Here is a 21,999-nt window from a genome sequence, read left to right on the forward strand (position 1 = left end):
TTTTTTTGTTACTGTGTGTGTATGTCACAATAAACACAGAAATCAGTACACATTTCTTTCCTTTCTTTCACCATGTGAATCCTGGGGATCAAACTCAAGTTGTCAGTCAGGTTTGGTGGTAGGCACCTTTATCTGAGGAGCCATCTCACTAGCTTGTCTCTTAGTTTTTAAAAACTATCTAACTGTTCAAGTTTACACTTTATAGTATTTTGGTGGCTTAACTATGCATGGCCCAGGGAGTGGCACTATTAGGAGGTGTGGCCTTGTTGGAGGAAGTGTGTTACTGTGGAGGTAGGCTTTGAAACCCTCTTCCTAGCCACGTGAGAGAGGAAGTCTTCTCCTGTTTGTTGCCTTCGGAACAAGATGTAGAACTCTTAGGTCTTCCAGAGCCATGCCTGCCTAGACACTGCCATGCTTTCTGCCAGAATGATAATGGACTGAACCTCAGAACCAGTTAGCCAGCCCCAATTAAATGTTGTCCTTTATAAGAGTTGCCTTGGTCATGATGTCTCTTTATAGCAATGGGAACCCTAACTAAGATAATTATTTATTAGCTATGGTCTAGTTTTCCCCTTATCCCATAAACATTCACAGAAGAAAAACATGAAATAAAAAAATTTATTTATCTCCCTCCCTCCCTCCCTCCTTTTTCCTTCCTTCTTCCTTCCCTTCTCCCCCCTGTCTCTCTCTCCCTTCCTTCCTTCTTTTCTTTCTCTCTCTCTTTCCTTCCTTCCTTCCTTCCTTCCTTCTTTCTTTCTTTCTTTCTTTCTTTCCTTCTTTCTTTCTTTCTTACTCTCTTTCTTTCCTAATTTTTTGACAAGGTTTCTCTATGTAGCCCTGGCTATCTTGGAACTCATTCTGTAGATCAGACTGGCCTCAGACTCTCTGAGATCCACCTGCTTTTCTGCCTCATGAGTGCTGGGATTAAGGGCTTGGGCCATTACTACTCTGCCAAAAAAAAAAAAAGTTGACATTTATTTATTTATTTATTTATTTATTTATTTATTTATTGTCTGCTGGAAGTGGGATGAGTAGAAAGGTGCCATAGCACAAGGGTTTCCTCCAGGGTCAGAGAACCACCTATAGGAATCATTTCTCTCCCTTCACTTTGTGGGTCCTGAGGATGGAATTCATGTTGTCAAGGTTGGTGGCAGGCAACTTACATACTGACTCATATTGCTGTCCCCTGAAAGTTTATGTAAGATCCCCATTGCTGCTTAGCAGCATACACATAAAATACATATTAAAAAAATTATATGGGGAATCCAGTTTATATACAACAACATTTACATCTTGAGTATACGTAATAGATATAACAAATGTATACAACTATGTAACTCCAGAGCATTTCTATTTCCAACAAAATTCCCTCTGGGCACTCAAAGGCTTTAAGTGGTATGGGCTATAAGTAAAAATATTAAATTCTCATTGGAGAGCCCCAGAAGGGGAGCCCAACCAGTTCCTGTTTAACAGCTTGCAGATTTATAGAACTATAGCTTTGAAATATCTTGCCACTGGTCTTGAAAGGAACAATAGCTAAAATTTTGGTACATGTAAAAACCTAGAAAAAGGTGGCTGGATGAACCTAGAAAAAAGATGGAAGAGTAGATGAATAGAGTGAGTGAGTCTGTGTGGTTGATGGTAAGGACAGTGTTGAAGAACAACTTCCCTGTCCTTTGGATGTCAGCCACTGTTACATTTCAAGATATCTAGCATGTGTTTTAAGTACTAAGGATGCTTGCTAACTTTACAAAACTAGCCCTAAAATAAAGTTGAGAAACTTTAGAGAAAGGAGAAAATTCAGAAAAGAATGGGCCTGTACTTAGCTGGAGACCACAAAGAACAAATGCTAATAAGAGTGATATCTTGACACAAGTAGGGTAGACAGTATTTTTGGGTGCCACTGACTGAGGACCATTGTATTAAATCATCACTCCTTATCTCAGCCTTGGGAAATACTGTGAAGTAAACATGCTTCCTCATGATAGGGTAGCTTACTATGTAGCATAGGCTAGTGCCAAATTTGTGATCTTTTTGCCTATGCATGCTGATATTTGCCATACCTGGCTGTATTTCAGTTCTAGCATGGTGACAAGGAGGTTGAAGAAAGCCAAGGAATTAGAGCTTTTGTGTTTTCCCTGTCTTAAGAGGGACATGCCTTTATTACCTTTGTGCATACCATCCAATCTGCTACTCTTGTACACTGTGGTCATCTGGGCCTTGGACTGATGGCATGGTCCTTACACAGAATATAAGAGACTATAGTCATAATGCATTTGGCATGAATTTGTTATTTCAATTGTGCATAATGCCACTCATTTGTATTTTCTTAGTCTGCTTAATGTCCCTCAATTTTTTTCCATCAGAAGAGCCAGGTTTAAATTCCCTGCAGTACATTACAGCCTCTTCCAGTTTCCTACATACTTGCCTATCTTTCTGGTTTTTTCTTGTTTCATCCTCACTGCCAGTTAGCCTTAACAAGTGATTATGCTTCCCATTGACCCTCCCTTTGTGGCTCTCTGTTGTTTGTAGTGTGTCCTCCAGAAAGCTTATTCAGGGCAGGGGTACATATTATTTTTATGTATGATGGTTTTCTTCAATATATAGAACGGTTACTCACTGATATCATGAAACTTAGACTCTAGGCTGACTAATGTGGGAACCCAGAGTTTCTTCCACATGTTCGTAGAGTTCTTTTCTCAGTACAGTGCTTGAATGACAGGACTAATCCAGAGGACCATGGGAATGGACAGGCCTCACTTGAGTGATGGTTGGAGAACCAGTACCCTCTGATAAGGAGAGCTGTGCACTCAGGGAAAAGACCTGTAAGCCTCCTTTGGAAGTTTTAGTTTCCTTAGAGAGCATTGTTTTGGTTTTAATTTGGTTTTTAGAGTAAATGCTTCCTGTAACCATGTAGGCAGGAAAGGCTCAGGGATTAGGGTGGATCTGGCTTTTCTATTCCTTATCCTCCCTCCCCCCATTTCTTTCTTTCTGTTCTGCTTGAGGCGGGTAAATCTAAGACTTGTATGTTTATTACCAGATATGATTCCTTTTGTTGTAGTTCACTAATATTAGTTTTGAATAGTTGTTGCTTTCTCTCTGAATTTCAGGAGGTGGAGGGAGAAAGAGGAAGTAGTTTACCTAATCCTAAGAAGAAGTTCTTTCTGTTGGCAACTTTGAGATTCTAAAAATTTAAATAAACTTATAACAAACATTATAGCTTATAACATTCCAAAGAAAGAATAGTTTGAGATTATTATAATAATTCTGAAATATATATTACCTATTTATGAGTAATTTGTACTCAAAAAATATCTATGGCTGGGCATGTAGTTCAGTGGTGAATTTCTTGCCTAAAGTGCAGATCTCTGGGTTTGATCCAGCATCATAAACTGTGTGCACGTGCACATATGAGTTGGGGGTGGGAGCACAGAAGTATTGCAGTCCATCCGCATTTGGTGCTATATGATAATTGGGACCCTTAGCAAGGTAACTACAACTTACCCAGTATTTACATTCTAGAATTGGAAGGATCCTGCAGTTTTTCAGTGTAAAACTGTCAGTTTTTCATTGCCTTACATGATATGACATAAGATGAAAGCTCGGGTATCTGCAAAGGGAAGCTCTGTTGATTAAAAGTTAGTTGTACTACATGATAGCTGTATGGCTAGGTTGCAAGTTGTGTTGAATAAAGACAGAGTTGCTCTTTCTTAAAAAGTGAAAATGAATCTGTATGCAACTTTATTTTTATTTCTAAATCCATTTTGGGAAAGTTAATTGCAACTGTGTGGTTCAGGGATTTAGTGCAAGAAGAAGAACAGTTGATGGAAGAAAAGAAAAAGAAAAAAGACGACAAGAAAAAGAAGGAAGCTGCTCAAAAGAAGGTAGATATGATAAATTTTGTTAAGCAGTTTGAACATAGAATACAAGGAAATTACTCATGACTTTGTTAAAGCATCTAATTAAATTTGTTAACTTCCTTGAAGATTCATTTTAATATTTAATGTCTTTGAATGTGCATATATGTTTGCTAAATATGTAATTCAATGCATAATCTTGCCCATACTGAGTATTTTAAAGGTAAGTACATCTCATGGGGTTTATCTTTCAATTAGTAATTCCTATGTATTTCATTATAATTTTGTGAGGAGAACACAGAAGCTTAATGGCTATGAAGATAGAGAATGTTTTGATGCCTTACTTGTTCATACAATCTTAGAATGATGTGATCATCAATTTTATTTAGCCTTCTTGGGTATCAATTTCTTTATGTTTTGTAAAACGAGTGTTGAGTTAAATGAGGTAATAAGATACATGTGGAAAGTAGGAAATACAGTAAACTATCATATTTAAACAAGTTTTGACACGATAAGAATAAAAGTCCTCTTTAATTTAATGCCTGTGCTGAGTTTCTAAATTTTCACTTTAAATGAAGACACTTTAAAGCAAGCCCTAAGGTGTTTATTAGAAAAGAATTCTGTGTGCAATACAGATAAGATGCTGGAGCCACAGCAGGTATGCAAAGGCTACTGACCACATACCTGCCACTCAGTCTTCTCTGTCAAATTCTCAAGGACCTTAAAATGTTCCAAAAGATCCAATAAACCACTGTGTATTTATTTAATCAAAAAGTACTGCTGTGCTCTTTAAATATGTATCTTAGGTAAGGCATCGTGCTAGGACCTTATCTTCAGTCAGCTCAGACACAAAAGGCGTAATGCATGAAGCATGTCTTTATGGGAAGCTGTTGAAGCATAGAGGAAGAAGATATCTTAGCCTGAGATGGAGCAGAGGGATATGACATTTTCTCAGAATAGAAATGAGTCAGGTGATTAAGGAGCAGAAAGTACCCCAGGTACTCAGATATAGGAATTTGTAGCCTGTATATATTAAAATGTGGAGGCTTTGGGGAGAGGGGGATATAGAGGAGGAGTATCAGGAGATAGTTCGGAAGCAGTTAGTGATGGGTAAAGTCTCTTCTTGAGACTTTGAGTGTTTGTATTTTCCCTCAGGAAAATATTGGATTAGATTGGAAGAGATTGAAGTACTGATTTAAGGGACTGTTGACATAAACCACAGAATTTGCTTAGTAGCTATGAAGATGGGACATCCTATCTTGACTTTTAGATTCCATTGAGTGATTAAATATATTTGAGAACTGTTGCTCTGCTTAGAGAGTACAGAAAAAGAAGTGATAAGTTAATTAGTTCTGGGTATGCAAAACTTCATTCACCATTGGGAGAAGTAATTGAGTAGAGAGCCATTTGGAGAACTGAGTGTGAGGAGAGATAGTAGGTGACATTAGTTATCTGTCAGTCCAATCTGGCCACCCTCAGGGGAAGCTGAAAGACATATATAGGTCTGCATTAAAGGTGTTTGGATGGGGCTCTAGTATAGAGTCTAGTGTTGACTGATGCCTTGAGGCCCCACCAGAGGCTTTTTGATGTTGGATGGTCTTTGCAGTTTGGTCCATCCTTATTTGGTATTAATGAAAGAGTTGTGTCCTCAAGTTATGGTTGGGCAAAACTTTCTGTACACTTGTGCCATGGTGCCATTTGCCCATAAACTAGAGATTGGTGAGGAGGCTAGTTGTGCTTAATGTAGAATCTGGTTTGGCTAGAGTCTGAGTGTTGTTGCCTGTCTTAGACAGGGTTTCTATTCACATACAAACTTCATGACCAAGAAGCAAGTTGGGGAGCTTACATTTCCACATTGCTGTTGATCACCAAAGGAAGTCAGGACAGGAACTCAAGCAGGTCAGGAAGCAGGAGCTGATGTAGAGGCCATGGAGGGATGTTATTTACTGGCTTGCTTCCCCTGGCTTGTTCAGCTTGCTTTCTTAGAGATCCTAAGACTATCAGCCCAGGGATGGCACCACCCACAAGGGGACCTCCCTTGATCACTAATTGAGAAAATGCCTTACAACTGGATCTCATGGAGACATATCCTCAAGGGAGGCTGCTTTCTTCATGATAACTCCTGCTTGTGTCAAGTTGACACACAAAACTAGTCAGTACATTGCCTTAGGCCTTGTTGGTCTTAAGGAGTTCAAGATTTAGCTGGTAAGTTTAAGAGAAAAAAAAAAAAGTTAAGAAAGGAGCCTAAGGTAATATTTAAGAATATGTGTTTGGAATTTGAGGAGATTCTGCAAAAGGAATTATTAGTAGAATAATTTTAAGTCAGCATATAGAAAAAATGGCTCAGTTGTGAAAGTTCATTTTTTTTCCCCAGATAAACACAATAGCAACTTTATATAGGTGATAAATGCTTTTAGAAAAATGGCTGGATACAAGTTAACTAAAAATAAATAAATACATACATACATAAGTACATAAACAAACAAATCAGTAGCCCTCTTTTTTTTTTTTTTTGGATTATCTATCCCAGTTTTCTTTATTTTTAATTAGATGTTTTCTTTACTTACATACAATATCTCCTTTCCCAGGTTCTCCTCCAAATAAAAAAAAGAAAGAAAGAAAGTAAAAAACAAAACCAAACCCCTGTCCCCTCTCCCCTCCCCCTGCTCACCACCCCATCGCCTGTTTACTGGCCCTGGCATTCCCCTACACTGGGGCATAGAACCGAGAAAATTCATCTTTACCTTCCCTCAATCAACTTTTAAAATCACCAAGTCACTAAAGGTACCTCCTTATTTATACATACATTTACATGGAGCTCATGAATGGTGTTTACTTGTTATTTGTCATTGTCAGATCTGCAGGGACAGCTTTTCATTTTTTCCCACTTCTTCCCTGCCTCAGTTAGTGGCTCCAGTCTCACTCTTATCATATCCCACAAGAACCACCCACCAGATGCTAAAGAAAAATTTGCTTTTACCAGATCTTCCACATGGCTACAGTATTGCTATGTATCCTGTCCATCCACTGAACAGTCTAAAGGATGTTAAAAACCCATAATAATTGTTAAATTTCATTGTCCAGACTGCTAGTGTAAATACAGCTTCTCCAAATTGTAGAAAACCAGCTTATAACTGAATTTGAATGCAACCTGTTGGCAAAATAAGGACAGCTGGTATTTCCATACACTGCTACCAAATAGCTCCTTAAAAAAAAGAAAACTCCCAGATTGGCTCATATTGAAAGACCATGAGTCACAAACTGTTAAGACAAGGTTTGTGGAGCTTTCTTTTGTTTTCTGTAGGAGCCAGCAAGTATATCCCAGTATAGGAGACCAACATGAGTCAGGTGAGCAGGACTATTTACATGAGTGTTTGAACATAAGTTCATCACAACTCACCTACTCTATGTATGAACCTTGCACTTTCCCTTCTAAGGAAGACATTAGCAGCTATCTGTTCTAATCTGTTTGTGTTCAGTATAAAGTGACGTCAGTGGCTGATGTTGGTTTCATCATGGCAGCAGATGCAGAAGTAAAGTTGAAACCTCATTATCTCATTGGGTGTCTATTCACAGCTCTACCTCAGCACTGTTTTCCATGCAGAGTGATATCTCACACTTTTTTTTTTTACCATATACAGGGGAACTTTTAAATTGAGAAATCATCTATAAGGAACATTTTATAATGTGATATAAAGTGTAGGTTCTCATGCTACAAATACAGAAAACATGTAGGCTTAATTCCCTAACAGCATATGTGCTTTTGAAATCTAACTTTATGCCATGAGCTATTTTCTGCTTCAAATAAAAAGCCAAATAATATAATTTATTTGTTTAAGTGCTAGATATTAAACACAGAGTGTTGAACATGCTAATAAACTAGCTCTACAATGAACCATATACCTGTGCCTCTCCCTCTTGATAGCTTATTAGGCATCATCAAAACTCATTGCAGTATTTTAACAATAACAGGTCTTTTTATTTTGCTACTTAAGCATATATTCAAATATTTAGTCTTTTTTTAAGAAATTCTATATAAAAATAAGGTACTTTAAAAAAAATAGTATTTTCCACCCTAGTAAATAAATGACCATGGTACTCAGTGAGTTAATAACTTCACTTTAAACATTTTTCTGTTCTGACAACCTTATCCTAATAAGCTGGCCATATATGTGCAATACTTTTTATATGATGAAGAATCTCCTGGTTCTTAGACCTAAAAAATAGCTTGGTGGAGCACAGACATAAAGCTTCAGCCTTAGAGAGGCGTGAGAGCCTTAGATTGGCAGGAATCACCCACCCCCACCCCCACCCCGTTCCAGTTTTATAAGAAAACTTTCAAAAGGGATCTTAAGGGAGGTGCAGTAAAGACCAGGGATATTGAGAAATAGGTTAATTATGAGGGATAATTAACCATGTAACTTAGTACCTAGAAAGTATGTGGTAGTGAAGTGTGGGAACAGCAGTGATACAAACTGGAATTTTCTGTTAAGATAGATTTCAACAGTCATGCTATTTTAGCTGTTGCTTTTGCTGTTTGAATTGAAGGGATTTTATGGATGTAAGTTACTAAAACCTAAGAGAGATTTCAGCTGTAGAAATGTTTGACTTCTTCCCTCCCTTGGATCTGAGTCTCATCAGAGCGTTTCTCTGAAACATGACCAGACTGAGGACGTGCTTATTGAGGGCAATGAGATGCTCTTCTTACAGCTCTCTCCTCCCACATACCTTATTCTTCCCTTTGTATTCACCAGACCAGGGTTCTAGACTAGGTACCATTTGCTAACTCATAGGAAAGATTTTTGAATAGTTGTTATCTCAGTTTTAAAAAGTGAGTTGAACTAAGTTAATTCTTTATTCCTTTTGTCTTAGTTACTTTTCTATGTGAAGAGACACTGACAGAGGTAACTTGTAGAAGGGTTGATTGGAGCTCACAGTTCCAGATGACCACCATGGTGGGTAGCATAGAGTCAGGCATGGCATTGGAGCAATAGCTGAGAGCTTACATTTTGATCAAGCATGAGGCACAGAGAGCTAACTCTGGGAATGGTGTGGGCTTTTGAATCCTTAAAGCTCATCCCCAGTGATACACTTCCTCCAAGGTCATACTTCCTAGTCACCCAACTGGGGACCAAGTATTTGATCGTTAGAGCTTGTAGGAGTCATTCAGACCACCATAGTGTATAATATCTGGAAGGTATTGTCGATGATCAGGGAGGAGAAAGACAAAACTGAGGGTGAGTATCAACTCATTTCCACATGTGAGAGTTGGAGCCTAGAGCAGTAGGAACACATGACCTGGGGCCACGCCCCGCCGTTCTGTGCCTTCTGAGCCAGCCTGGGGTCCTGAGCCGAGAGGAGTATATTTGACCACATTTTGCAGATAAGGAAGGAAGTTACCTAATTGTCACACATTGTCAAAATAAAGCTAGGATTCAGAACTTGAGCTCCAAAAATTTGCTTAGACACTTAGAGAGGTAGATAGGACAGGTACTACAGAACTGTTATGAATGAAACACCCTTTCTCTTGTCTGCTATTATCTGATATCTCCATTTGTAGAACTGTTTTAAAGATTGTTTGAAGATGAAAAAATATTAAATATGAAAAAATTTAAAATACCAACTGTTTACTTCTATGCTTGATTTGCTAGAACTCTATAATTGTCTTTTGTAGGATACCTTACTTTTAATAGTATATATTTCCCTCATACCCCAATTTGTCATCTTTTATTATTTAATCCTTATAATAGCTCTGAAATATGAGCAGGGTAGTTTCATCTCAATTAGTTCAAGACCAGCCAACCTACATAGTGAGACCCTGCTTCAGAAACAACAAAAGAAGGCATTAAGTACAATTTTTAATATTTATGTAATTCAGTAGAGCCCAAATATTGCTCTATTTGATTTTAAAAAATTATTTGTTTTATGTATGTGGGTACATAGTCACTCTCATAACACCAGAAGAGGGCATTGGATCCCATTACAGACGATTATGAGCCATCATGTTGTTAGGAATTAAACTTAGGACTTTAACTGTTGAGCCATCTCTCTAGCCTCAATATTGCTGTTTTACAAAATATTATTAATGAAGTCATTTTTATTCTTTGAAAAATACTCAGTATTAGAAATCTGGTATATATTTTGCAGATCTTCGTTTAAACTTTCCTCAGTTCGGTGATCAGTAATCATACGTATGACTACTGGCTACAGTTTGGGGCAGTCGAGGCAATTACTATTAAAATACTGGGCCCACTTGGAAATCCTCATAATAATTTAATTATACTGTGTCTTGGACCAGCCTACAGAAACTTGCTTTAAGAAGCAAAATTCTGCCTTTTCCATTTCCTCAGTAGTAATGAGTGCTGGCTTTCTATCAGATTCATTCCTTTACTATGTTAGGTCAGTGTTCTCAGGGTTAATTAATACCTCATATTACCTCCTGGGGCCATTCTCTGTTGTTGACAGAATACTGGGTGAGGCTGGCCATTGTTCTAGAACAGTTGGTCTCAAACCCCTTTAGGGATCAAATAACCCTTTCAATGGGATCATCTGTGGCCATTGGAAAATGGACTTACATAATGATTCATTATCATCAAAATTAGAGTTATAAAATAGCAATGAAAATAATTTTATAGTTGGGGATTACCACAACATAAGGGTCATAATATTAGGGTGGTTGAAAACCACTGCTTTTTCATAAAATTGCTTTTTCACATCCAACGCCATCTTCTAAAGCCTAGAAAAGTATCACTGTATGCTTTTGGTTTTAATAATGTCATAATTTCTATGTCTTGCAGTTTATCTTTCATTGAAAGAGATCTCTGTAGAGTTTTGTGGGGAAGGACCTACAAAGTAATTCTTACGCTGTCTTAGGCTTCGTGAGATTTCTTAACATATATAACAAAGTACTTCTAATACTTCACAGAGTTCTAAGTTCTAAGAATTTTTTTCTATAATTTGATTTTCAAAATTATAGCCAGGTGGTGTTATCAAACACCTTTAATACTAGCACTTGGGAAAACAGAGGCAGGCAAATCTCTGTGTTCAAGGCCAACCTGGTCTACAGAGCTAGTTCGAGGACAGCCAGGGCTGCATACAGAAACCCTGTCTTGAAAAAACAAAATAAGACAAAATTACTTTCTGCTAAGATAAATAATTGTTGTCTAGCTAGTTGACAGGTCTTTTAGCATTACCTTTCCATCACTGTTTCTCTTTTAATTTTGATCATAAAATACAAGATGGGCCTCCATTATTTTGTGTATCTATAATGCTCTAAAACTGGACAAAGCATCATAGTGAAAGCTGAACATTTGGTGTGGCTTCAAAAGTAGAATAATTGTTGTAGTTTTTATTATATATTTATATGATATAACTTAATATAGAATTTTTGATACCTTAATAATTTTATTTGACTAAGCAAAATGAATTACCATGCCCTGAAAAAAGCGTTGTCTTAATTTAGAAATAATTCTTATTCAATTATTATTATTCTGCCTTTTCCGATCAGCCTGAATGTTCTTGAAAATTTATATTCAGGTCTCCATATCGTGATTCTGATGAGAAAGTGATTTTGCTTGGTCCTCTCTTGCTGTTTTTTTCTTTTAATTTTTATATTTTTTAAAATTTTTTTATAGTTCTTGTGGAGGCCCTTGCAGTTTGAGCCCCACTGTCCTCCAGCTTTCTCCTCAAGTTTGGTGTCAGAGCTAGCAAGCATAGGCACAGGCCTTGGAAAGTCGGTTGGTTCATCAGCTCACCTTGCTGCCCATTAGTCATTTTTGTTACATGTGTCAAAAACAAGTTAGTTTGAAGTTTTTCCACATAACAGATACTGAAAAGTTAACTATATAACTAAACCATCAACTTGACTCCAGAAATTAAATTTATTACAGATTTGGCCAGAGTGATTATGTATAACTTTTCTTAATAGAAAGTGTAATTCTTTGATCATTTGAAGCCATTCAAACACGCAAAATTTGTTACAAAACTATTTATGCAAAGGTGATAATTATAAAATCATTTAAAACGTAGCATGAGAAACATACTCCTTCCCATTTAGGGAATTATAAGCCACCATAAAATGTTTTCTGTGCTTTGTGTCTATAAAGAATTAGTACAGAAGTTTTTATTAGTAAGTATGATATCAAGAACAATGGGGCACATCTGTGGGAAAAGAATGCTTGCATGTCTTTTCCTATATAGTTCATCTAGATGGTAATTTCTTTAATGAATGTATATCTTATATAATAGTGATATGAACATTTTATCATAACAATTCATTTCTTTCAGTTTCATATTTACATTGTTTTTTTGTTTGTTTGTTTTCATTTTAGGCCACTGAACAAAAAATCAAAGGTACGTTGTTTAAAGTTATTTCTTCTTTTTTTTTTCTTTAAAATCAAGTTGTTTATGTGCATTTTTATTCACCTTCAGGATGGGAGAGAAATGTGTTAAGGAAACTGGGGTGGGAACAGGCTGTTTGAATGAAGTCATAGATGTCTTCCTTTGAGCTTTTTTATGGTGTGTCACCACACGGAGAAGATACTGCCCTCAGGCTGCCTTTTGAGTAGATCCCACTTTCTAATGCTGTCCTATGTGAGTCTTGGGCACATGCCTTCACTTCGGTCTTCCATTCTAAACTCTTACACAGGGGTGTTGTCAGTTTCTGCCTGCTTCACTCCTTCTCCTCTGTGCTTTATAAAGGTATAGTAGTGACTCCTATTTCTGCATTACCACTTAAATAATACATTGCTAACTCTGGGGTCATTGAGCACCCTGGATTGAAGATTTGGAACTTAATCCCTTGAAAATTCTGAGTCAAGAGTCCTTCAGTTTCCGCCTGACTACTTAGTAGTCAAAAGTTGTACAGCTCAGAGACTGAGCTTACTCGGCTCCAGCATACCACGTTGGGGTTTTAGCTGTATCAGAAGTATGCTCTTGGCATCTCATTAGTATGTATATTCACAGTACAACCTATGGTTATGCCATTAATACTAGTTAAAGGCAACATCTATTAAATTCTCTTGTATAAAGGTATATAAGAATAGTTAACCTAGCTGGGCGGTAGTGGCGCATGCCTTTAATCCCAGCACTTGGGAGGCAGAGGCAGGCAGATTTCTGAGTTTGAGGCCAGCCTGGTCTACAGAGTGAGTTCCAGGACAACCAGAGCTATGCAGAGAAACCCTATCTCAAAAAACAAAACAAAACAAAAAAGAATAGTTAACTTATATTTAACTGAAGAAAGGTTTTACATGAAACTAAGGAAAAACTTGAGAGAGGAATTTGAGGGTGTAAATTGATTTATTTACAGTTTGACCAGAGCTGGAGAGAAATTCTCAGTCTCTCTCTACTTTATCCATACCTGTGTTATAATTTATTGGAAAGATTCAGCAGGCAGAAAACTATGCGTATGTAGATTTAGCTGTGAGTACAGGTTATAAACCACCTGGGAAAGAAAGTCATTTGATGAGCTCCAGGGCTCCCATGAGTGGCCTGTCCTGGTATTTTCTGAAGAAATTATAATCCCTGGCTTGGGGAGGTAGGTTAGATCTGAATTTAACCATAAGAGCCCATGGGAAAGAATTGAGCATGGAGGCATGTTATTATATACAATCCCAGTACTGGGGAGATGGATGGACACAGGATTCTTGGAGCTTGATAGCCAGCCAGTCATGCCAAATTTGTGAGCTGCAGGCCACTGTGAGACTATGACTATCTCTTGAAGGAGATGGATGGCATTCCTGAAGATGCCACACAAAGTGGTTTTTCTGGGTTTTACAAACACACACACACAGACACACACACACACAGACACACACACACACACACAGACACACACACACACACACCCACCCCAGACAGGCTCACTGGCTGCATGCATAAAAAAAGAAACTGTAATTCCTAAGACTCCTATTATATAGTGGAAACTGGAGGCACACTTAAACAGAATACAAGACAATGTAGTTTGACTGAGTAAGTAGTCCTTAAGCACAGAGGAAGGAGTGCTATTTCACTTGACAGGAACAAAGCCTTAAACTGAGTCAAGCAGAGAGAGTTGAAGCTGAAGAAACAGGTAGGAATCAGGGCCAAGGGAGCTTTATGTATTTATGTAAATGTTATATGTTCATATATGAGCATACTAAGGAGCCTGGATTTTTATAGGCAGCTAGGAGCCACTAATGAAGAGCTTATGCAAAGGACTGGCATGGGTTATTTGTCTTGACATAAGCTGGCCTCTGTACCCAGACCAGGATTAACTAGGAGCTCTGATAGCAGGCATGTGCTACCATATCCAGCTGGGTTTTGTTTTTTGTTTTCATTTTTATAACTTCAATGAACTCTGTTCATTGAAAACTGGCTGAAACCTGAGTAGAAATTTAAAAGTGCTAAGACAGATACATTTCTGGATAGAGGAGGCAGGTAGATAGAACAGGTAGTAAAAATGGAAAATTTGTTTCTGTGTGTCAGTATGGTTGACTATATGAAGGCCTAGATAGTGATCCCGGAGAAGCCAGACAGGGAGGAAAGAAAAAGAATACAAGGTAAAGACATGAGATGCCAGCTATAATAGATTAGACTAGTAGCTGCTGGGCTACCATATGTTGGCTTACACCTTTAATCCTAGGGATAGAGACAAGAAGACCTCTGAGATAAGGCCAGCTTTTGGCCTAAATAGTGAGTTTGAGGCCAGCCAGGATACATTGGGAGATCCTGTGGTCAGAAGAGGAGTTGAAAGTAAGATTATGATTGAATTAGGGTTACAATGATGCAGAATATACACAGCATCTTGAAACTTCATCTGTGCCGCGGGCCGGCTGATCTGGGCCTCAGGTTGACAAGGCGTAGGCAAAGAAATGCCGGCAGAGACGACACATGAAGTATAAGATCTAAATGTATTTCTTAGAAATGGCATCAGACTTTTACAGTCATTGCAAAAGAGAGATGGTAAATCTGGCAGCTCAATAGTTGAGGTACATCTGAGGCTATCTGAAACATACTGGGTCTAAAGCAGCAGCTATCTCCTCTGAACTGGTGCTGTATCCCCCGGGCCCAGAGCACCTGGGATGCATGAATCTGAGTCCTAGCCCATCTAAGTTCTAGTGCTAGTCCTTCTGTGAGTCCAAGTGCTAGTCCTTCTCCTGGTCTTAGTCCAAGTCCTTCTTCTCCCAGTCCTTCTGCTAGACTGAAATCACATAGGCAAGAGACCCCCACACCAAGGTCTGCAGGGTCTGGTAGCTAGGTGTGAAACAGGAGGAAGAGGTGTGGAGCCCTCCCTGTTGAGGTATTCTTATGCTAATTTTCTGGTTCTTGCTGGAGGCAGGCAGAGGGGAGCCCGGACCTAACCCTTTTAGCTAATGTCCTAGAGTGAGGGAAACCCTTCAATTACTCTCTAGTACGGAAAACATTAAACTAGGATAGTTGGAAACATTGTGTAGGCCAGGAGACAATGCCCAATCTTAACCATTTACAAATCATTTCTTGGGTTACTTTTATGCCTAATTATGAGGCCGTGTTGACGATTGGAAAGACTGATCTGGAACACATCTGAGTTAGGGGATACCAGCGACTAGTCTGAAATCCAGGAGGCACAGAACCCCTTTTGGGGTCTTATTGCCTCTTATCCTTTATCAGGATTTTATCCCCGATATTTTGGATGTGACTGGAGTAGACGAGTGTGTGTAGCACATCTGCACTTACTCCAGTGGCCAGGAGTTGTTCTCTTTGTTTTGTTTTGGTTTTTGGTTAATTTTTGTTTGTTTTGGTTCTTCTGCTCTTCTGGGGTCCTTTGAATCTGACCTCTTATGATCCAGCCAACCCACAATTTTACATTTGTACACCACTTGTTTTTCCTGGTCTTTCCTGTTTGTTGTTTTGGACCAGGTTCTTGAGCATGGCTGTTGTGTGGAGCCTTCAGCCTTACTTTCAGTAGGTTGCTCTAGACATTCTTGATCTCTACCCTTTCCAGTTTTTCAGAATTTATTACATTTGTAATTTTGAACTCTTGATTATATCTTGTCTTAGGCTGTTGATTGAGTCATAGATATTTCCTCTTCAGTGTGATCTTTGAGTACCTACTGTTTAATATCTTTTCCAGACATCAGTCATCATTTTATTTGCTTGCTTACACTACCACCTGGTTTTTAGGCCTTCCACAGTGTGAGCATATTCGACTGACAACCAAGTCACTTGAGATGCAGTGTGCTGTTTCCTTCTGTTTCACTTCATCCTTCATTTGCTGGCAGCTCTATTCACAGCTGCTCCCAATTATTTTATTTATAAACATGTATTTTATTTTTAATGCTGGGAATGTGTCTGTTAGGTTTATGGTTTGATGTTTATAGTGGGTAGAAATGACACATTAGAGCATTGGATGGCCAGGTTTGGCCTGTGTTGAATTGTTCTGATGCATTGTGGGGTGAGTACTACCATTGAGTGAAGTGACACACCCATCACACTGGATGATGTATCTTGTCTTGTTTTACCCTGATTTTTGGTAGCAACTGTACCTGAATCGACCTTCCATTCTGTTTTAGTGGCACTTCAGTATTAACTAGAGTCGTAAGGTGTAGTAAGTCTTAAGACTTACTCAGCATGAGTAACTGCAACTTTGTACCCTTTAATCCACTCCCCTTATGATAATTTCCTAGTGATAACTAGTCAGTTCTGAGGAATTTGGGGTTTTGTTTTGACAGCTTTGGGGACTGTGCAGGGGACCTTACATTTGCTAAGAAAGTACTTTATCACCAGGCTAGAGCTATTAAGTCTCTATTATTATTACTTTTAAGTTCTACATTTAAGTGAGATTATGTAGTATTTTGGTTTATTTCACTTGGCATAGTCCTCAGGTTTATCTCTGTCATCCCCAATGTTAAGACACCCTTTTTTGATGCTGAGGAACATCCTGCAGAGAGAAAGAGAGAGAGAGAGAGAGAGAGAGAGAGAGAGAGAGAGAGAGAGAGAGAGAGAGAGTCTCTGTCTCTGTCTCTCTGTCTCTCTCTCTCTCTCTCTCTGTATATCTGTATCTGAGTGTGTGCTCACACACAGCTCTATGTCATAGTTTCTTTATCTACTGGGACATTCCGGTTTTGGCACAACTTTGCATAATTCTGTGATGGCCTTGGAGAGTCTGTATCACCCTACAAGGTACTTGAGAGTGTTCCAGTCTTCTCTTTGGGTTATGTACCTGAGGAGGTGCTGCTAGGTCATATTAAATAGTTTTCATTTCTGAGGCATTGGTAACTCTTTAATTTCTCAATGACCAAACCTCCTATTGAACAAAGTTCACGAACTTAAGTGACTTTATAGAACTTCAGAGTAGAAAACTGAGACATAAGAAAGCTGTGGCTTCAAGCATGTAGTGTATAGATAAATGATTGAGATTGTTGGGTGTACTTAAAAGGCTGTTCACAGCTGATATGGCACCCCAGAGAATCTGGTACCTATGTTCTCTGGTGCATGTCCATAGCTTATTCTGTCACACTGGCAGATTAGTCACCAGGAGAGTTAGGGTGGTGTTGAGGTTAGTCTGGCTTATTCAGTGAGGCACCATGGTTCTGCATTGTGAGCTGATTTGGAGGCTGATTTGTGTGCTGATGTTTCAAACTGAACAGAGATGATTACTGGTTAAAAGCCTTCTAATGGAGCTGGGCAGTGATGGCGCACCCCTTTAATCCCGGCATTTGGGAGGCAGAGGCAGGCTGATTTTTTGAGTTCAAGGCCAGCCTGGTCTACAGAGTGAATTCCAGGACAGCCAGGGCTAAACAGAGAAACCCTGTCTTGAAAAACAAAAAACAAACAAAAAAATTTACCTCCTAATGGGGGCTGGAGAGATGGCTCAGTGGTTAAGAATTCAATTCCTAGCAATCACATGGTAGAACACAACCACCTATAATGAGGTCTGATGTCCTCTTCTGATGTATCTGAAGACAATGACAGTGTACTCATACATAAAATAAATCATTTTTTAAGAAAGAAGAACCTCTTAATGCCAGATTCTTTTCTTCCTGTGAGAGCTGTCTTTGAGTTGTGTGACAAATAAGATTTATAGTTCTTGCTAACAAGATGGGAAAATAGCAACCTAGTTTCATGGAAAATAGTTAAAAACAATTTTGTTTAGTTAATAAGTCATCATTTTTCCTTTCCTATTATTAAAGAGAGAAGAGGATTTACATGCATAAGATTGGATTAATGTACACAGTAAATTCACAGAAAATGTTAAGGACCCCATTTTGTTTTAAGAACACAGCCACCAGTAAATTGTTTAAATTGATGAAAAGGAAAGATTATGTGTTTCAGTGTGTGTAATTATTCTGAAAAGGACTAAGGGGACAGGAGGTAGTAAAAAGGCAGTTTAGCAGTGAGCTGTAATCAATAACCATGTTCAGAAATTAACAAGAGCAGAGCAGATAGTTTTAGGGTGGGTGTGGGAGTATCCCAGAGTTATGTGTCCTGAGCTGAGAGTCTCAGAACCTACAGAAGCAATAATCAGGGCTTTGGCTTGAAAATGAACAATACAGGGATCTTCTCTTTTAAGCTTTACAAAAGAATTAGATCAATTAGTAGGAGTATCAGATAACATCACTTACAAGTTCTCCAAAAAGACAGTACACACTAAAACATTTCACCTGTATTTAGCACTATACAATTTTTAGTCCTTTAATTCACATCTCCAGAGTGCATTCTGATGAGATCCTTTGTTCTGCTGTGTCCTATGGAAAGTGTTAGAGGATGGTCAGAAGCTGAGAGGTTTGAATCACTGCTAAAGATGGTAACTGGGATTGACTGTCATCTTTGCAATCTTTATTTCTGTGTTTCTGGGCAAGTTTCTTAACTGGAATTAATTTTCCAGCATCCATATTAGTACTCAGAGGGGAGATAATCCAGCCTTTGTCTGTGTTGTAGAATGAAACAGGTAGTAGATTGGAAGCTCTGCGGCTTACAGACAGAATGTTGGATAGGTATTGTGTATTCAAGTATGTGGGTAGAAAATTTGAGTTTTCAGAGAGAACACTTTGAGCTAAAATCTACAGTTATACCTGTTCCTGTCAGAAGTGAACACAGAGCTTGGTTTGTTTTCCTTCATTTTTTTCATTAATGTTAACTCATTGAGCGCACATTTGTGTCTTATTTTAATAGGCATAAATACTTTTTAAAAGTGTTCACTCCATTATTAACCATTCCCCTATTGTTAGAGATGTTTTTACTCTTAATTTCAAATTTCCGCTATGAAGGACATTTGTTTTGAGATCACACTGATTTTACCTTTTAGGTCTGCTGTTTACTAACTGCTCTGCCTGAGCAGCTTTCTTCTGTGTCTCTGTCACTTATCTGTAAAATGGTAATACCTCAATGGTATAGAATGATGAAGGGATAACACACACATGGCCTGGCATCCAGGTGAAACAGAACATTTACGTTTATGTTTCTACCACTCTGGTTTTGCAATACCCTGGCCACCTTTCGTGCTTTGAAATAACATGCTAGGAGTTTCTACAGAGCTTCAGGGTCTTCCCATCTATGTAGTGATTTGCTTTTCCTTCCATTAAAATAGAGCCCAATGTAGTAAAGAGAAATTACATATATTGTGTTTACCTTGAGACATGAGTTGTATCATCTTTGAAACTTGGATGGGGGGTGGGTATCAAGGTGGGTCGGAGAGATGGTTAGGATGCTGACTGCTCTTACAGAGGTCTAGAATTCATTTTACTGCCTGAAACTCCAGCTCCAGGTGATCTGATATCCTCTGCTGGCCCACAAAGTAAAAGAGTAGATCTTTTAAGATTGGTAGGTTAAAATTGGAGTTTTCTCACTTTTACTAATATTTACTGAACTGGTTATTGACGGTTTACCCATTCTTGTTTGCTTGTTTAGCTTTGAATTTCTGTTAGTAAATCAAATGAGCTAGCTGTTTTTGCTTGTCCTGTTGGTATTTGTTGTATTTCCTACACTATAGAGATTTGTAATCTAAGAAGTCTGGATACTCTGTATCAAGAACCAAGCCATGTTTGAAGTCATTCCACAGATAGGGCTTAGAAACATCAGTCCCTATGGGTACACATACCCAGAAAAGGGGAATATATGCTTAGAGGGAAACATAGAATCAGATAGCTTTAATTACATTAGTTTGGACTTCTAGTTCTAAGTAAGCTAAGTGTTTATGGTCAATGTTTTCTTAAATTAGGCCTCATTGAACAATTGCATTTTAAGTTTTTTTTTCAAAATTCCTGAAATTTATATATATATATAATAAAATGTGATTATGCCAAGTAACCCCTATTTCTCTCTAACTGACCCCCAACATACATCTGAACATCATGTCTTCTTCTTTTGATAACTAAGTCCACTTCTACCTGGCAACTGTCCAGTGCCAGTAGCTCCTCAGTTAGGGCTGAGGCTTGGAACTCTGCCATCTAGTCCATATATGATGGAATGGCTTCATTTTTATGGCGCTCTTGTGCAGTAGTGACAGTTGCTGTGAGTTCATGGTTGTGATAGCCTTGCTATGTCCAGAGGACAGGATTTCACAGCACCACTCCCCACCTTAAAGTTATTACCACTATCAACTTTTTAAAAATACTTTTTCTTTCTTCAATTTGTATATGTTTTGATACTGTGATGTTCAGCTTATAAAAAATGTTAGCTTTGCATAAATTTTCTTTTATTTATATGAAATGCCTTTCACCCTGGACATCCATAAAATATATTTCAAATCAGAGTTTTCCCTTATTATTATGTGAGATGCACAAAGAAATATATATCGTTACCTATTGGGAGCATTATGTTTAGAAAAGAAATGCTTAGCCCAAATTATTACTAAAAGAAAAGGATGGGTCTGGAAAGATGGCTCCAGGTTAAGAGAACCTGAACTTGGTTTAGTTTGTAGCACCCACAAAGCAGCTCATAACCATCTGTAACTCTGCAAACACATAAACATATAAAACAACAAAAAAAAATTTTTCTGTAGAGATTTATTTATTTATTTTATGTATATGAGTACACTGTACCTGTATAAATGGTTGTGAGCCTTCATGTTGTTGTTGGGAATTGAATTTTAGAACCTCTGCTTCTTCCTATCAACCCCACTCACTCCAGTCAACTCTTCTTGCTCAGTCCCTGCTCAATCTGGCACAAAGATTACATAAGTACACTGTAGTTGTCTTCAGACTTGCCAGAAGAGGGCGTCAGATCTTGTTACAGGTGGTTGTGAGCCACCATGTGATTGTTGGGATTTGAACTCAGGACCTCTGGAAGAGCAGTCAGTGCTCTTAACCTCTGAGCCATCTCTCCAGCCCCCCCCCCCCCAAATATTTTTTAAAGGATGAAAAACTATAGGGTCAGTGAGATGGCTTGTGGCAATCCTGACAAGCTAAGGTTAGTTGGTCCATACAGTGCACACAGTCACCTGGATCTGACTCTGAAAGTTGTCCTCTGGCCCAACAAATGCTCCCTCACACAAACACTGCCTTAGTCAGAGTTGCTATTGCTGTCATGAAACTCAATGACCTTGAGTAGGAAAGCGTTTATTGTGCTCACAGTGGAATATCATCAAAAGCAGTAAGGGTAGGAACTTAAGCAGGCCAGGAACCTGGAGGTAGGGACTGATGCAGATGTGCCATGGAGGAGGGCTGCTTCCTGGTTTGATCCCCATGCCTTACCCAGCTTAATTTCTTTGGGCTGGGCCCTCTCCCATCAGCCTACAGCACATTTCATGGAAGTATTTTCTCAAAGCTCTCTCTGCTTTGACTCTAGCTTGTGTCAAGTTGACATGAAATTAGTCAACATATACAGTAAATAAATACAGTAATCATAAAGAATGAAAGAGTTCCAAACAAGACAGAATGTTAGTTTTCACTGTAAGTTCTCTTGACTATAGTTTGCTTGAGTACTATTAAAAAATAAATAAAGCACACTGAAATAAAAACTAGGATTATATATAAAAAATATTAATGTGAGAGATAACTCAGGAAATGTGTATAGAAGGAAGATTGGTTTTGATGGTTGAGTGACAGGCAGACTGGAGCTGACCATGTAGGAGGAAGATGGATTGAAAACTCTGAAAGCACAGTGACCAAAATCTCAGTCACAGCATCTTACAGTAGAGGCACCTGATGAATAGCTCTCTTGTTACGACAGTAGCATCTTTTCA

The 21,999-nt window shown here is 38.4% G+C and overlaps 1 protein-coding gene across 5 annotated transcripts in view; it reads left to right on the plus strand.

The window, feature by feature from the left end:
- Tnrc6a (trinucleotide repeat containing adaptor 6A) overlaps nucleotides 1-21,999 on the plus strand; it is a 160,707-nt gene that overhangs the window by 105,146 nt on the left and 33,562 nt on the right. For all 5 annotated transcript variants that reach the window (XM_031388189.1, XM_031388187.1, XM_031388188.1 and 2 more), the window contains 2 exons: nucleotides 3,797-3,884; nucleotides 12,188-12,209. In XM_031388189.1, the coding sequence (XP_031244049.1) occupies nucleotides 3,797-3,884; nucleotides 12,188-12,209 (110 nt within the window). The remainder of the gene's footprint in view (nucleotides 1-3,796; nucleotides 3,885-12,187; nucleotides 12,210-21,999) is intronic.

This window comes from Mastomys coucha, unplaced genomic scaffold (assembly GCF_008632895.1).
Source record: "Mastomys coucha isolate ucsf_1 unplaced genomic scaffold, UCSF_Mcou_1 pScaffold21, whole genome shotgun sequence".
NCBI lineage: Eukaryota > Metazoa > Chordata > Mammalia > Rodentia > Muridae > Mastomys > Mastomys coucha.